General features: G+C 41.2%; 1 protein-coding gene across 10 annotated transcripts in view; it reads left to right on the forward strand.

Moving 5' to 3' along the window:
• The window catches only part of LOC125460724 (EF-hand calcium-binding domain-containing protein 4B), a 129335-nt gene that overhangs the window by 94351 nt on the left and 17541 nt on the right, over nt 1-17443 (forward strand). For 9 of the 10 annotated variants that reach the window (XM_059652507.1, XM_059652509.1, XM_059652510.1 and 6 more), the window contains 7 exons: nt 1563-1653; nt 1786-1878; nt 5723-5910; nt 9667-9738; nt 10935-10989; nt 13444-13535; nt 16360-16702. In XM_059652507.1, the coding sequence (XP_059508490.1) occupies nt 1563-1653; nt 1786-1878; nt 5723-5910; nt 9667-9738; nt 10935-10989; nt 13444-13535; nt 16360-16702 (934 nt within the window). The remainder of the gene's footprint in view (nt 1-1562; nt 1654-1785; nt 1879-5722; nt 5911-9666; nt 9739-10934; nt 10990-13443; nt 13536-16359; nt 16703-17443) is intronic. The other variant, XM_048548506.2, reaches the window with a different exon arrangement.

Below are 17443 nucleotides of genomic sequence, written 5' to 3' on the forward strand. Positions count from 1 at the left end.
GTCACCGCATTATAAGAAGGATGTGGAAGCTTTGGAAAGGGTGCAGAGGAGATTTACTAGGATGTTGCCTGGTATGGAGGGAAGGTCTTACGAGGAAAGGGGCTTGAGGCTGTTTTCATTAGAGGGAAGAAGGTTGAGAGGTGACTTAATTGAAACATATAAAATAATCAGAGGGTTAGATAGGGTGGATAGGGAGAGCCTTTTTCCTAGGATGGTGACGGTGAGCATGAGGGGGCATGGCTTTAAATTGAGGGGTGAAAGATGTAGGACAGATGTCAGAGGTAGTTTCTTTACTCAGAGAGTAGTAAGGGAATGGAATGCTTTGCCTGCAACGGTAGTAGATTCGCCAACTTTAGGTACATTTAAGTCATCATTGGACAGGCATATGGACGTACATGGGATAGTGTAGGTTAGATGGGCTTGAGATCGGTATGACAGGTTGGCACAACATCGAGTGCCGAAGGGCCTGTACTGTGCTGTTATGTTCTTTGTTTCCTTCCCTGAAGAATATTAGTGAACCAGATGGGTTTTTCCAGCAATCGACAGCTGATTCATGGTCATGATTAGATTCTTAATCTCAGATATTTGTTGAATTGAAATTCCTCCATCTGCTGGGGCAGCTTTTGAATCCAGGTCTCTAGAACATTGTCTGGGTCCCTGGATTAACAGACCAGTGATAATACCACTAGGCCATCGCCTCCCCACTGGGAGAGTTAGGCCCTAAAATTATTGAACTCGACATTGAGTCCGAAGGGCTGCAGGGTCCCCATGCAGCAAAGGAGGTGTTGTTCTTCAGCTTGGACTGAGCTTCACAGGACCACTGCAGCAAGTGAGCTTTTCCAGCAACTTCCGTTTTTGTTCCTGATTTGCAGCATCTGCAGTTCTTTTGGTTTTTACTTACTAATCACATCTAGACTCTGCAGTCCATTACCTAAAAAACCTTTCGCAAGATCAGAACATCATTTCTTAAAGCAATAACCTACGCAGAGAATAAACATGTAGGCCTGACCCAGGTAAGGATGGCAGTTTTATTAATAGAGGGATTGCGTTCTGGAACCAAGAGGTTATAGTGAAGCTGTACAAAACTCTGGTGCGGCCGCACTTGGAGTATTGTGTACAGTTCTGGTCACCGCATTATAAGAAGGATGTGGAAGCTTTAGAAAGGGTGCAGAGGAGATTTACTAGGATGTTGCCTGGTCTGGAGGGAAGGTCCTGGTAATATTCTGCATTGAGCCCATCACCCCCTCCCACAGGCCCAACTCTCCCAACTCTCCTGTGCTCCCCAGCAATTGGCCACAGCGTTCGGTAAGAGTTTTGAGGTTGTATCTAAGTTATGAAAATTCTAATGGGCAATTTAACAAAGAGAATTAAGAAATGGAGTTTGAGAATTTTGTATGCTTTGGCCTTTCTGCCTCTTTGATTGTTTGATTCTTGTTATTAGCTGAAAGAAATGTGACTGTGAGAATTCAGGGCAGTGGCTGGTTGTTCAACTTGAGTTAGGCTTGTTTCATTTACAACTTAGTTCAGAAATGTTAACACGGGAATTTATTGATTATTTACAGAAAAGCAGCAGAATACAGTGAAGAAATAAAACAGCTTTATAATGAAATGGAGCAACAAATAAAAAGTGAAGAAAATAAAATATTTCAGAAAGTACGAAATTTTTATTAAAATTCGTGGTGTGAAAGATTTCAAATACAGATTTATACATTCATTTTCAAATGTATGTTTTAGATACGCTAATTGATTTTATATTTGAGATTTGTCTCTCTTTCATTTGTTTAGAATTCAGATTCGAAGTCACGATGCCAAGAACTGGAATATTTGCTGAGTGTTAAAGAAAAACAATATGAGGAACTTATTCAAAAGCAGAACAGGGTAAACTGAGTGCAGTTTCTGACATAACTGCTGTACAGCCTCCCTCTGATATTATATCTTCTTGTTCCAGAGATCCCCAACCATTGTATTAAACCTCCTCTCCATTGTCTTGGCTCAGTCTTCCCTCACTAAACCGATTGGATATTAGGAGAATGAGAGGTGATCTCTCTGGATTTTCCAAGATCCTGCCAGTGGGGTGGTGAGGTATGGGAAGCTTGACAGGATAGACACTGAGAGGATTGTGGGGTAACCTGGAACTAGGGGATACATTTATTGAGGGGGTCTCCCTATTTAAAAGAGAGATAAGGAGGAATTTCTTCTTTCATAAGGTCATTAGTCTTTGGAATTCTCTTCCCTGAAGAGTGAGTTTAATATTGTCATGAGTGAGTTAGATATTTTTACAATTCACAGCCAAGTTGAGGGTAATTGGTGACAGGCAGGAAAAAGACTCAGTCATGATCTCATCTCATTAACTGGTAGTGTGAGGGACCGAATGGCCGGCTGTTGCTCTGATTTCTTATGATCTCAATTTAAACAAGTTTATAAACTCCTTCATTATTTTAAACACTTTGATCATACCTGCTCACAATCATTTAAAGTGAAGGAAGTGTATGGCATATGTAATCTGTCCTCATTACTTTACTGTTGTAGCCCTGGTAATATTCTGCATTGAGCCCATCACCCCTTCCCACAGACCCAAGATATATTTCCTAGGATGTGGTTCATAATCAAACAAGCTTTCTCTAGGTGCTGTCTGGCCAGAGATTAACATGATTGAAGCATTCCTCCCAATCCTTGTATTTGAACCTCCTTGAAGATTAAGCCAATATTCCTTTTTCACCTTTTCAATTCCAATTTGTACCGCTAGTGTTTGGCGAGACTTCTATGTGGACCACTAAATTTCTCTATCATCCACGTTTGGTAGCTTCCCTTCATTTAGAAACACTTCAATCTTCCTATAAAAGAGAATTGTCTTGCCTTTTCCAACATTGGAATCCCGTTTACTACAGAACAGTCCTTATCAGTGACACCATCAATGAGGTTAGATGTGTTTGACCCTTAAGAAGTGCACGCAGACTGTCTTTGATTGGCTAATATTTGTGTAACTATTTTGGCTCTCTCTCCCTAATGACACGCTCTGGGCCCCATGGCTGCTAGAAATGTACAGGTCTAATGTTGCTGCGGCTGTCTCTTCCCACCGTTCTTAAACAATAGGAGCATGTGCAAATTACTCTTATAAGAGACAGAGAATTTCAGCACTGCCAAGACTTTTTGGGTAGATTTATCACTACCAATCCTTCATTAGTCTAAGCTCTTGATAACGTCTTAGACAGAAGATACGCTTAATCTTGATGAAACAGGAAATCTGTTTGTTACATAATACTTAATAACGTGTTACTTCACAGATACGCAATTATCACTTGTGAGACAGCAGGCTCAACTTACAATTCTTGCTTTTCTTCAACTTACCAGTTAATACACTTCAGTATAGCTACATGCTGTTAACACTAAAAGCAGTCACTTTCTGTTTTTGCTTCTTTTAACATTCTGATTTGGACACGGTTGGCCCACCAGAGTCTTACCCAGTCAGTTCTGTAGATCATGGGCAGACTTGAGGAAGTCAGGAGATTCCTAGCCTGTGACCTGCCCTTGTAGCCACTGTATGTATATACAGCAGGTTGCAAGACGATGAGAGCAGGTGGCCTGGGAAGGCACTTGGGGCAGGATTGAGTTCTTATGAGGAATGCGAGTCCAGCATAGCCAGGCACTTATGGATTGTGGTGTTGAACTGTTAATTGTCTTTCTTTTTTTTTCTACTTTTTACTAAGAAGGATTATAATGTTCAACTTTTTAACTTTGTTTTCCTTATTTTCCGCATTGTAACTGAGGTTCTGTACCAAGGTACCTTTGTCCCTAAGATGGTGCCTTATGTAGTGACTTGTAAACTTTTCACTGTGCTTATGTGAGTACATGTGATAATAAACCCAATTCCTAATTCCTTTATGGCTAGTCCAGTTCCGTTTCTGGTCTATGGTAATGCCCATGATGTTGGTAGATGCCCATTATCGTCCTGTTTACTTTTATTCTTGTTTTGGACATCAGAGTTATAAATTACCAAGGAAAGAAGCAATAGTGAAGTTTTCTTCAGAATCTATTTGAGGGAAGTCATAATAGTCTGAATTTAAATATAACAGAAACTGGTTGACAGGAAAATTGAACGGAAAAATAATGGACAAATTTTTGTGAGCAGAGCAAAGTGGTAGTAAGGCGAGATCTATCAATCAATTTTCTTAGTGTCTAAGTGTAATATGTTAAAAATCCTGTCTCTGTGCATTTTTTTTTCAATTTGAACAGAAGTTCTTTTCTCCAGCCATGATTGGATGTATTTTGTTTATTCAAAATATGACTGTAACTGCAGCATCCATGCACACTCCAGTCTTTGCCAATAACAGTCAAAATGCTTGATGAAAATGTTTTGCTTGGAATTTTTTTTTGTCACAGTAGCTGAAATTTGAAGTGACGGGGACTGTTTGCTCTAGATTAGTTTCTTTGCTATCATTGTGTTGGAAGGTTGGCATTCCCTTCCTGACAGCTCTGAGGGTTGCTCTACACCCCAAGGTTTGTAGCAGTTCAGGAAGGCAGCTCACCATCACCTTCCCAAGGGCAACTGGGTGTACGAAAAGGGTTGTCCCAGCCAGCAATGCCCATGTTCTGTGAACAACTTGCAAAAAATACTCTCATAATCTGTTCTCAGTTCTTCCCAAGTCAATTTTTATTGACTGTTTCTCAAAGAAAAGATTAGTTCAAAAGGGAAAAATAAATTCCATTTTACTTCAAAGTATGTTGAGCTATGCCACAACATGCCATGTTGCTTGAACTTTGTAAAATCCATATATTATTCTGTTAAAGTATAGATATATATTAATTTAATGATGTGATGTCTACCATGAGTGCATAGGTTAAGTTGGAAACTGAAATTATTGGGGTTGGAACTGTTTCATTTTGTACGCTCTCAATGAGAGCCTTTATTGTCACAGTATTTATTCTTTGAGATTGTCCACAAGAAATAGGAGCAGGAATAGGCCATCCTGCCCATTAAAGTCTGTTCTGCCATTCAATAAGACCGTAGCTGATCTTTTCATGCACTCAGCTCCACCTACCTCCCTATTCACTGTAACCCTGAATTCCTTTACTGTTCCAAAATCAATCTATCTTTGCCTTAAGAACATTCAACAAGGTAGCCTCAACTGCTTCACCAGGCAGGGAATTCCACAGATTCACAACCCTTTGGGTGAAGAAGTTCCTCCTGAACTCAACCCTAGATCTGCTGTCCCTTATTTTGAGGCTATGCCCCCTATTTCTAGTTTCACCTGCCAATGGAAAAAAACCTATCTATCTTATCTAATCCCCTCATAATTTTATAGGTTTTTATCAGATCACTAAATTCCAATGAATATAGTCCTAGTCTATTCAATCTGTCCTCATTAGCTAAACCTTTCAACTCTGGAATCAACCTAGTGAACCTCCCCCAGCATCCCCTCCAATGCCAATACATCCTTTCTCAAGTAAGGAGACCAAAACTGTACACTGTACTCCACGTCTAGTCTCACCAGCACCTATACAGCTCCAATTCCATTTAGTGTACTGGTGAAATCAATTAGCAGTATCCAATGTTCTGCAATCAATGTTTTTTTACTTTATTTGCCGGTGTGTGTGTGATGTCAGTAAAGTTCCAGTTCATGTGAAAGTTAGGCTGCATTAGATTAACCTTGGGCTTGTGTGTCAGAGTCCAGCAAAGATGGCTGGCTCAGTCTCATTATCTCTTCTTGTGGACCCATCTCAGCTGGACAGACGGTGTGTCGAGCTGTTGAGTGAGAAGCAGGAGTCAAAGCTGGAAAATCAGAGGCTAAGACAGATCAATGAGGAGTTGGAGAATCATCTGCAGAAATTGAACAGTGACCTTTTGGGAGCTCACTGTCAAATGCAGGCGCTGGAGGAAGAAACTTATCAACAGCATGAAGAAAGAGAAATGTGAGTCCCTGCAGCAATGAGGATCTGTCTTACAATGTGTACTTAAAACATATTTGAATGGAGAAAATTGTGCTCCAGATAGTTAGAAGTATGAGTATTGACACATGCTTTAATCATATGATCATTTGTTCACTGTGCAGCAAACAGCATTTTTCAAGTTGTGTTACCTTCCTTACCTGATTCAGTAGAATTGTATTGAGTTGATATATCCTTCACAGCTTTAATCCTAAGAGGTCCTTGTGCAAAATCCAATATTATTTTTCGAGAGAATATATCCTTCAGTGGTATGGCAGGGTCAAAAAGATCAAACCTAATAAAGAATCACATTGCAGTCGAAATAACTTTGGGATGGTATTACACACATTGCTATGTCACTATCACACTCAGTCAAAAATTTAATTCCGTCTTCCACAACCGTCCATCTTAGAGAAACACTGTGAATGTGGTGTGGAAATGCTCAGTGTTGATTGATAAAGGACTTTTATGCCATTCTTACTTGATACAATTGATGGAGTTCCTTGAGGAATTGGTAGGTGAAATGTAGCTGATGAGGTTTTTTTGGGACTTCCAGAAGCTTTTGGCAGCTTCCCACTCAAGAGACTGCTGGAGATAATCTAGGAACATAGAGTTATGGTAAATGTTGCCATTGGAATAAAAATTAAATTGAAAACAGGGAAAGCCGGGTCAAAGTTAAGGACAACTTTTCCAGAAGTATGGAGGCATGTGGTGATATCTCACAGGTTTCTGTTTTCTCTTCGTGTTTGAACACCAATGACTTTGATGTGGACTCAAAGGGGGAAGTGTCCAGGTAATATCAAAATAAGACAGTGTAAGTAATTCTAAGGATCAAAATTAGATACAGGTGGTTGTTAATAAGTTAAAAGAATGGGCAAAATCAGAGAGCTGCTACATTGCGGAAACAGGCCATTCAGCCCACATCACCCCTCCAAAGAGCATCCCATCCAGACCCACTCCCGTGACACTGCATTTTCCTTCGTCTAATCCACCTAACCTGCACATCCCTCAATATTATGGGCAATTTTCCACGGCCACTCCACCTAACCTGCACATTGTTGGACTGTGGGAGGAAACCCACAGGAAGAAGGTTCAAACTCCATGCAGATAGTCACCCAAAGCTAGAATTGAACCAAGGTCCCCAGCACTGTGAGACAGCAGTACTGACTACTGAGCCAACATGCCATCCTGGAGGATGGGACTGAATAAATGTTAGATTATAAATTTGGGGTGAAAAACATGTGGCGAGAGATTTGGGGAGCTGGTTCAACACTATTAAAAGCAGTGCCTCAAGTGATTAAGATCATAAAGAGTAAATGGATTCCTCGGCTTTGATACAAGAGGTATAGTATTTAAAAGTTAAAATGTAATGATGAATTAAAATGTAATGATGAATGTGTATAAAACCTGAGTAAGACTACAATTGCAGACCATACAGTCTTGGGTTCCACAATGTTGGAAGGATGTTGGAGCATTGGAGTGGAGATAGCACTGGTTCTTTTACAAAGCAACACAGTACACTGAAATAAATGAAAAAAAATGGAGGTGTCAACACATGAGATGTTGCTGTTAATTGCTAGAAATGTGTACAGTTCTGAAGGGATTGGACAGGATAAATAGAAACAAGGAGTTTGAATGTTTTAGTGATTAATGCATCTAGAATGAAGCAAAGTGAGGATATACTGAAGTGTAAGATCCAGGACAGAGCTTTGTGAGAAATTGTTTTTGGCGTATCTTTTATTTATTATTTATTAAAAGGATCCCAAATGAGCAAACAATGCACCAGGCTTAAATCCTTTCCTCACTAGTTACTTTAACTATAGAATGCATTATTTGATATCTTAACCTGCTACCTACAAACAAACAGTCCTTCTCTATTTGTGCTCAAGGTGCTTAATCAGTCAAGACCCTCTGCCTGTTCATTCTTAACTAATAATACCCATAACTGACATTGTTTAAAGTCTCCCAACAGTGTTTTGATCAAGTGGATTGCATATGCTCAAAGAAGAGACAGAGAATGTGACAGTAGTGCAGTAAATCTGATTCATAATTCCTTCCTTTTGCTTTCCTTCCATATAATTGATCTGAGTATCTAGGTGGTGATTCCCTAGTTAATTTTCAAATTGTCCCCTTCATAGACTCAACAGTCTATGAAGTAAAGGTTTCTACAGAGCCTCAATGTTCTTGGTGTTAACCTGAACTGTATGAATAAACTTTCAATTTCAACATATCTCCTCAGAAAACGGTGGAAGTCTGGAGGAAATCTCTCAGCTTCGACACCTCTTTTAGAATTTTGTCCTTCATTTTGTATTGTCTCTCCTCATCTTTCCAGCCAAAATCTATCACTTCTTGCACATCACTGCATTAAATTTCATCTACCACTTGTCCAAACTTCTCATCAGTCTGACTCTGACTTCTTGGATCCTTTCACTGGCCTCCTCTTTGCTCAAATTACCTCCAACTTTGTGTCATCTGTAGGTTTTGAAATCATGCTCTATCCACCAAAGCCTGAATTGTTAATATATGTCAAGTAAAGTAATGATCCTAGTACTGACCCTGAGTGAAACTTTACCACACACCTCCTTCAATCAGAAAATCAATCTCCACACTGTTGCCTATTACTCAGCCAACCTCGCTGACACAATAATAAGGGGCTACACACAAATTTGAAATGTGAATTTCTTGAAAAGATATTAGTTAAATGATCATATGGATCAGTCTCTAGGTCGCTCGAAGAGTAGGTGGTGGAAGCTAACTCCTGTTCATTTGTTTGATACTGGAGATATTGGCATTGGTCATGCAGCTGTTGATTTTGAGATTCTGAAAGTTAGCTAACAAACTTGCCTTGTTTGCCTTTTGATGACAAATTTGCTACTTTGCTTGAACTTGCAGTAGACAGAACAAGAGACAGTCTTTCTTTACCTGCAGTACAGGTATGTGTGATCGCTGACCTAAAGCTGTGACCTTCACAGCACTTCAGTCCACACTGGTACATCAGCCCAGCAACACATCGAGATGAAGGCCAGGGTTTTTTTAATTGTTGTGTATTCTTGATAAACCTGAGAGGGTAAAATACAAATGAAAACAAAGTACTATGGATATGGAGATCTGAAATAAAAGTGAGAAGGACCAAACTGGCCTCAAAATGGTAACTCTGTTTCACTCTCCACAGATGCTATCAGATTTGCTGAGTTGCTCCAGCACTTTGCGTTTGTATGTTACAGTAAAACATAAACTTGTGCTTTCACTCATGTCTACAGTCGGAGATATAACCCACAGAAAAATAGGGGTAATCAGTTTTTGCATCAATTGTTTTACATTTTTTTTACATGTTTACAAAACAACAATTTGTTTTAAGTCTTTCTATTTGAAGTTTCCTTGACATTGTACAAGTGAGACATTCCATGGGCTCGCACTGTGGCCCCCAGCAATCGGTCATTTCCATTTGCAGGATTTACATTATCGTCCATTCATATTTTGTGTAAAATAAGATGTCTTGTTTATAATGTGTCCACTGGTAATTGGAGTTATGATCTGTTGTCAGGAGGATTGAAAGAGCTTGCCCTACAATTTTCAGCAATACTTCCCTCAGTATCCTTATCTGGTTCTGGTGCTCTGTGATTGAGAGTAAAGAACAGAAAGCTGCAATTTTAAATTGAAAAGAAGCAAAAACTCTTATTAAGATGTAATTTAGTATTTGAACCTTGATATTAATATCACTGAATGATATATTTTCCTCAGGGAACTGTATCGAGTGACTGAGGGTCTGGAAAGAGAGAAGTTAAGCCTTTGTAAACAGTTAGATCTCCTCAGGTAAGAAATGATACCAACTCCAATATTAAACCTTGATCATAAATTGTAGCTTATGAAGACTTGCTAAATATTTGTAATTTGGCCACAAGAGATTTGAGTGCTGTGCAAAGAATGGATCTTATGTCCTTTTAATTAGTAGTATGCTATAATAGTTGTTCAGTAGTATAAGTTATTGCTGATAAAAGGCACATTTTGTCAAAGCTTTTGTCTTGCACTTGTCAGGATGATTTGCAAGAATACCAAAGTGAAGAGAGAACAATTGTTCTATAGTATTGGAGAGGAGCGTGTTGATTCGTTGGCAAATGGATTCTGGTCGACATGTATTTTCCATTGACAATGTCATTCATTTTAAAATTTGTTTTGCAAGTGACTCCAGCTGTGGAATGTAATAACATAAAGTAGAAAAGAACTGTGGATGCTGAAGATCTGAAACAAAAAATGAAGTTGCTGCAGAAACTCAGGAGGCCTGGCATCATCTGTGAAGAGAAAGCAGAGTTTTGAGTCCAGTGACTCTGAACGGATGCTGTCAGATCTGCATTTCCATGTAGTAATATGTTAGATGTAGCAATGCAATCTGAGGTCCTTTAAATTTCTCACTCTCTAGCTCTTCTGGTTTCAAATTTGGAGAAACCTAAATTCTTACAGATAGGCACTTCATTAGCACGTAGCTTTGTCATGTTATTGTTATTGTTTATGTCAGTGGCACCAATTTTCCATTTTGACTCATTCTTGACCAACATCTGTTGTGACGTGCAAAGGTGGAGGAAAACCTCAAAAGATCTTGTTAGAACTACCTCTGCCTTTCAGTGCAGGCTTGGAGGGCCAAAGGGCCTGTTCCTGTGCTGTAATTTTCTTTGTTCTTTGTCTTTAATACAAAAAGAAGCTGTGACAGTTGTTAATCTGTGGAACTCAGAAATGTCCATATCAAGTACCTGCTAGAAGTAGTCGAAGCATTCAAGTGTTTGCTCGAGTGGTGTGAAATATCAATCCATTTGTGTCATTTGGGTAATGAACAGAGTGAAGAAATGTACAAGTTGTCACTTATCCCATAAATTAGTCAGGTTTGCAACAAATGATTAGGAATCAGTGTATTTATTCCCATGAATAAAATTAAAGTTTCAGATTGTTTATTGGATTTGTCTGTGTAGCATTGAGTAATGTTTCGTTTCCTGCATCTACATGTAACTATTCTGCAGGGAAATGAATAAACATCTTCAAGCTGAACGGGATATGTCCCTGATGGGTATCCAGGTGAGTCATTGGGTGAAATGCAAGAGGGACCTGAGTGATCTGGGTTATAGCAGGATTTGTGGCTGAAACAGGTGAGAAACTCAGACAGACCTCTCTCAATGTTACTGCTATTTCTGCGCATCTGCTGACTGGCAAGGTGCGTTGTCCATTAAGGGGGTTGCAGCTTGTTAAATGCCTCATTGGCAGCACAAACCACCTCATTAATACTTAGCTTCAGACTTTTCCAATTGCATTGAGCAAGCTAGACACAAAGAATTCTCAACATGTAAGTGAGAGCGGGCTTCTGGAGGCTTTAACTTGCTCCTTGCTCAATAGGTCCTCCATGAACTGGAGACCAATGGTACCCAAAAGAAATACTGACATATTTTGACCTTCCCTACTAATACTGTCTTCACTTACAGGATTTGTGTCCCTCTATTCCCTTCCTATTCATGTATTTGTCCAGATGCTTCTTGAACGCCGCTATTGTGTGTGCTTCCACTACCCCCTCTGGCAACGTATTCCAAGCACTCACCATCCTTTGCGTGAAAAACTTGGCTCACTTATCTCTTTTAAATTTCCCTCCCTGCACCTTGGACCTGTCCCTCCACAATAGGGAAAAAGCCTCATACTTACCGCTCTATCCATGCCATTCAGAATCTTTTAAACTTCTACTAGGTCATCCCTCATTCTCCTGCATTCCAGTGAAAATAAACCCAGCCTGTCCAATCTTTGTTCATAGTTAAAATTCCCTGTACCAAACACCATCCTGGGAAACCTTTTCTGTACCCACTGCAAAGCATCCACATCCTTCTGGTGGTGTGGTGAACAGAACTGTGTGCAATATTCCAAATGTGGCCTATCTAAAGTTCTATAAAGCTGCAGCATAACTTGTCTATCCTTACACTCAGTGCCCCTTCCAATGAAGGCAGGCATACCATGGGCCATTTTTACTACTTTATCTACCTACACTACCACCTTCACTGATCACACCCAGATCCCTCTGCATAACAATACTCCTATGGGTTCTGCCATTCAATGTATAATTTCCACCTGAACTTTACCTTCTAAAATGCATCATCCTAAATTGTCCAGAGTAAACTCCATCTGCCATTTTTCTGCCCATGTCAACAACTGATTTGTATTCTACTGTATACTCCGACAGTCCTCCTCACTCTCTGCAACTTCTCCAATCTTTGTATGGTCTGCAAATTACTAATTAGACCAGCTACGTTTTCCTCCAAACCATTTATGTAGATCACAAACAGCAGAGGTCTCAGCACTGATCCCTGTGGAACATCACAGCCCTTCATTCTAAAAAGCATCCTTTGTGTTAGAGTAAGTCAAGAATGGCCTCTGACACCAGCCCAAGGCCTTAGACACAATCAGTCATCCATTCAGGGTAACATAGTTAGGATGCTCTCCACTTAAGATATGAAGAACTGAATGTCAGGGGGAACACTACCCACCTAGACTCTTTCAGTCTTATTAGGAGCTGCTTTTCTCTTGGAATGGGTGAGAGGCAGGTTTTAAAGGAGATGAAAGTGGGTGGCACTGCTATTAGTTTTTGGTGGGGAGGTGAGAGTAGACAGTAGCGAGGGCATGTAAGGTTATTGGTATCAGGTGTTTGGGTGCATGATAGTAAGTATGGGCAATAGTGAGAGCGATAGAGCATGAGCTTTGGTGGGAGATGAGTAGGATAGCAGAGATAGAGTGAATATGAGGGAGTAGAGAGAAGATGGTGTCCTTTATGCAGGTGGATGAAGACCATCACTGACTTTCTTCCTCCAGTATGGCTGTTCTTCCACACTGCAATTGCCCAGGTGGTAACTTCAGAGTGGGCTGGCATGGTTTGATGTTTTAGCCTCTACTGCTGGCCCCAGTTGAAGAGGGGGGAAATGAGAAATCCCTTCTGGTGCACCAGCCCGTTCAGCTGAACCTCAGGTTCCTGCCCATAAAGTGGGGCACCAGTGTGCCCTGTGTGTGGCAAAAGTCAGGATCCATGCAGGACGGCTCTGGACTGACAGTGTTTGCCTGGGTGCACAATGGCATTTTAAAGATGCTACCAGTGCCAGGGATGCCAATCATTTCTGGGCTATATCAGTAGTGGCAGGATGATAAGGGAAGATCATGTGATTCAACAGGTATAAAATCAGATGATAGGTATGGCATAGGGGCGGATAGGAGGCTAATGAGAAAGGTTTGGTAAGATACAATGAGAAAACTCACTTGCTCTCACTGCAAAAAATCCTCCAACAACTCAATGCAACTGGTACTTAGCCAAAAAAGAATGAGTCAAGCCGTTGTCTTTTTCTCTTCAATGTCCTAAACATACAGATATGGTGATTGTCTTCTCAAATAAATTGCTGCAAGGATATAAGCTTGTAAACAAGGTTATGTGACTTTAAAAAGGTTTCTTGGGGGATCACGTGATGAAGGCACCTTGAAATGATTCACATCTTTATCATTTCACAGAAACCCTCCATTCGTCGCTCTTCCAGCTTCTGGAATCAAAGGATATCTGCCATCACTGATCCCCATGTGGATAGCAGGCTGTTGTGCAACAGGTAACCATGATATTCAGTCAGCCCACTGTCCTGTTTAACACTCCAACATACCATACGAAGCTATTCTCACGACAATACATTAAATAACTACACGGGTGGCATGGTGGTTAGCACTGCTGCCTCACAGTGCCAGGGTTCGACTCCAACCTTGGGCGACTGTCTGTGTGGAGTTTGCACGTTCTCCCCATGTCTGTGTGGGCTTCCTCTGGGTGCTCCGGTTTCCTCCCACATTCCAAAGAAGTGCAGGCTAGGTGAATTGGCCATGCTAAATTGCCCATAGTGCCTGGGGATGTTTCGGTGAGATGGGTTGGACATGGGGAATGTTCTGGGTGGGATGCTATTTAGAGGGGCAGTGTGGACTTATTGGGCTGAATGGCCTGTTTCTGCACTGTGAAAATTCCACGAATCACAGAACGTCACAGTGCTGGAAGGATCCATTCAGCCTGTTATGTCTGTGCTAGCTTTCCCAGTGAGCATGTTACCTTCTATCATTCTCCTGCAATTTTCCCCATGACCCTGCACCCTGCTTTTCACATAACAGTCCATGCCCCTTTTGGAATGCCTCAGTTGACCACTTTTTCAGGCAAACTGGAGCCACTCACGGTGTGAAAATGATTTCCCTCCATTCACTTCTTAGCTTCTTTTGCCAACCATGTCCAATTTGTGCTCCCTCATTTTCGACACTTTTTCCCTGTTCACTCCCGGGCCCCCCAAGAATTTGAGTACTTTGATCAAATCTCTGCTCAGCTTCCTCTTGTCCAGGGACGGCTGTTCTAACTTGTCCAAACTGTCGACACGACTGAAACTCCCCATCTCTGAACCCTTACTGCCCTCTCTTCAACGTCGTCACGTCCTTCCTTCACTTCTGATGACCCCAGAATGGACACCCAGCTCCAGAGGTCAAATCCAGTATGCGAGTGGATATTTTCTTATTAAGGGAGGTTGAATAGGTTGGTTCTGCACTCATTGGTGTTTAAAAGAATCAGAGGGGATCTTGTTGAAACAGGTTCTTAGGGGGGATTTTGTTTCTCTCTGAGGGTAGTGAATCTGTTGAATTCTTTATCACAGGGAGCTGTAAAGGCTGGGTCATTAAGTACATTCAAGGCCGAGATAGACATTTTTAAATCATTAAGGAAATCAAGGCTTATTGAGGAAAATCCTGGAAAGTGGAGTCGAGAATTATCAGGTCAGTCATTATCTCATTGAAAGGCAGAATAGATTGGATGGGCTGAATGGCCTGTTTCTGTTCTTATGGTCTAAGTTGGAAGTTACATGCTACATATTTAAAGATGCTGGAAGTTGAAAAGGAAATGTTTGTTAGGGCATTCTGATTGTCCTTTGTAATGTGCAGCCCATCTGTTGTATTGTGAGGCCCCTTTAAGATTGCATGCCATAACTTATAGACCACTCCTTGTGTCTAGCTCATTTGTTTCTGGCACAGCTCATTCCCAACACACACAGCTTTAAGGGAACATTGCCTGAGAATAGGAGGCTGCTGTACTTGTTTCAGACTCTAGGTACGAATCACTTGAGAAATATTTGAACTAAAATTGTCAGCATCCCTGAAACAGGTTTGAACATTTATAAACAAGGGGGCTTGCTGTCCCTCATGGATATGAGGCGGGATGGTGCTCACTGGTGTTGGGCCTTGCGTTTTGTGACAGTGTTTCAATTGTCAACTGATGCTCGAGCTTTATAAATAACTTTTTAAGTTTTGCTGAAAAATGGCACGTTTTGTCAAGGCTTTTCGTCTTCCACTCATCAGGACAATTTACAAGAATACCAATTCAAGGAGACAAAATTTATAATGTTTGAGAAGAGTGTATTGATTGGTTGGCAAATAGACTTTGATTGGTCGAGTTATTGCTCTGAAGAATGCACCAGTTAATCATAAGTCATTGGGCATAATTTAGTTTAATTTAGATAAAAGTGAGGTGTTGGATTTTATAAAGCAAGCCAGGGCAGGACTTACACAATTAATGGTAGTGTTGCCGAATGAAGGGACATACAGTTGGAGGTGCATAGTTGTTTGAATTTGGAGTCGCAGGTTGACAGGGTGGTGAAGGAAGTACGAAAACAGAAGTTGCTGGAAAAGCTCAGCAGGTCTGGCTGCATCTGGGAAGAAGGTGTTTGGCATGTGTGCCTTCATTGGTCAGAATATTGAGTACAGGAGTTAGGGCATCATGTTGCGGCTGTACAGGACATTGGTGGGGCCTTTTGTGGAATATTGCGTACAATTCTGGTCGCTCTTCTGTAGGCAGTATGATGTTAAACTTGAGAGGGCGCAGATAGCATATTCAAGGACGTTGCTGGGACTGGAGGGTTTGAGTACAGGGACAGGCTGAATAGGCTGGGGCTTTCTCCCTGGGGCGGGGATAGTGTAAATAGCCAAGGTTTTTTCCCTAGGGCTGTGGAGTCTAAGACTGGAAGGCATGGCTTTAAGGTGAGAGGGCAAAGATTCAAAAAGGACTTGAGGGGCAACTTTTTCACGCAGAAGGCCATGCGTTTATGGAGCGAACTGCCAGAGGAAGTGGTGGAGGCTGGCACAATTATAACCTTTAAAAGGCATCTGGATGGGTACATAAATAGGAAGGGTTTAGATGAATATGAACCAAATGCTGGCATATGGGACTGGGTCAGATTGGGATGCCTGGTTGGCATGGATGAGTTGGACTGAACAGTCTGTTTCCATGCTATACAGTTCTATGACTTTATAAGATGTAGGTCAGAGAATTGAGGCAAAACTGAGCCTCTTACTAATGGAGAACAGAAGAGAACCAGTTTCTGTTTGCCACATTGTCTTATCCTTAACCTTTTTTTTTAGGAAAGGTGATGACAAGGAGGAACTCAGTAATTCCATGCTACTGTCAAAGAATTTGGGAGATGGGAATGCACACAGCCTCATCCAGGAAGAAGCCGACAGGGAATCCCAAACCAAAGCCACTCAGAGACTGTATTTGCAGAGAATTATTTCTATTGAAGAGGACCCATTGCCCCAGTTCCTCGAAATGCATTCTACAATGCACTTAAACAACTTGAATGAGGTGGAAGAGGAGATGGAGAAGGAGCAGGAGGAAGTGCTGGCGCTAGAAAAGAATAGTCAGGAGAATGGAAAAGTTTTTTCACTTCCAAGAACACAGCCTGCTGGTGAAGAAGCTTTGATATTGGTGAGTGGGAGATCATCATCATAGAATCCCTACAGTGTGGAAACAAGCTCTTTGGCCCAACAAGTCCACACCGACCCTTGGAGCATCCCACCCAGACTCACACCCCTATAACCCACCTAAGCTGCACATCACCTAACAATACAGGCAATTTAGCATGGCCAATCCACCTAGCCTGCACATCTTTGGACTGTGCAAGGAAACTGGAGTACCCAGAGGAAATCCAGGCAGACACAGGGAGAATGTAGAAATTCCACACAGACAGTTGCCCGAGAGTGGAATCAAACCTGGGTCCCCCAGCACTGTGAGGCAGCAGTGCTAACCACTGAGCCACGGTGCCACCCTATTGCAACAAACGTCCAGTGTGTCACCACTGATTGAACACAACAATCACCGTTAGACTAGAAAATATCATTTCAAGAGTTTTAAACCTTTGTTCAAAGCCAGAATATAACTTGCACTGTAGGGCCACTGCAGTTGTCCAGTTCCACATGTGTGGTTCTGAAAGGGCCATTTACTGCGTCAGACTTCACTTTTTCAAATATGTAGCATATTTGCCATGCTAAATTCTGCATGGCAAATTCTGTTTCATTTACATGACACCTTTAACATTGTAAAACATGAAAATATGTTTCCCTGAAGGATTGTTTGACTCTGACCCAAGCAAAGTGATATAAATGCAGAGGCTAAATGTTTCATTGGAGATATTTTGAGCACAATAGAGACATGGAGAGGATTATGGAT

Source organism: Stegostoma tigrinum, chromosome 18, assembly GCF_030684315.1.
Source record: "Stegostoma tigrinum isolate sSteTig4 chromosome 18, sSteTig4.hap1, whole genome shotgun sequence".
In the NCBI taxonomy this organism is placed as follows: Eukaryota; Metazoa; Chordata; class Chondrichthyes; order Orectolobiformes; family Stegostomatidae; genus Stegostoma; species Stegostoma tigrinum.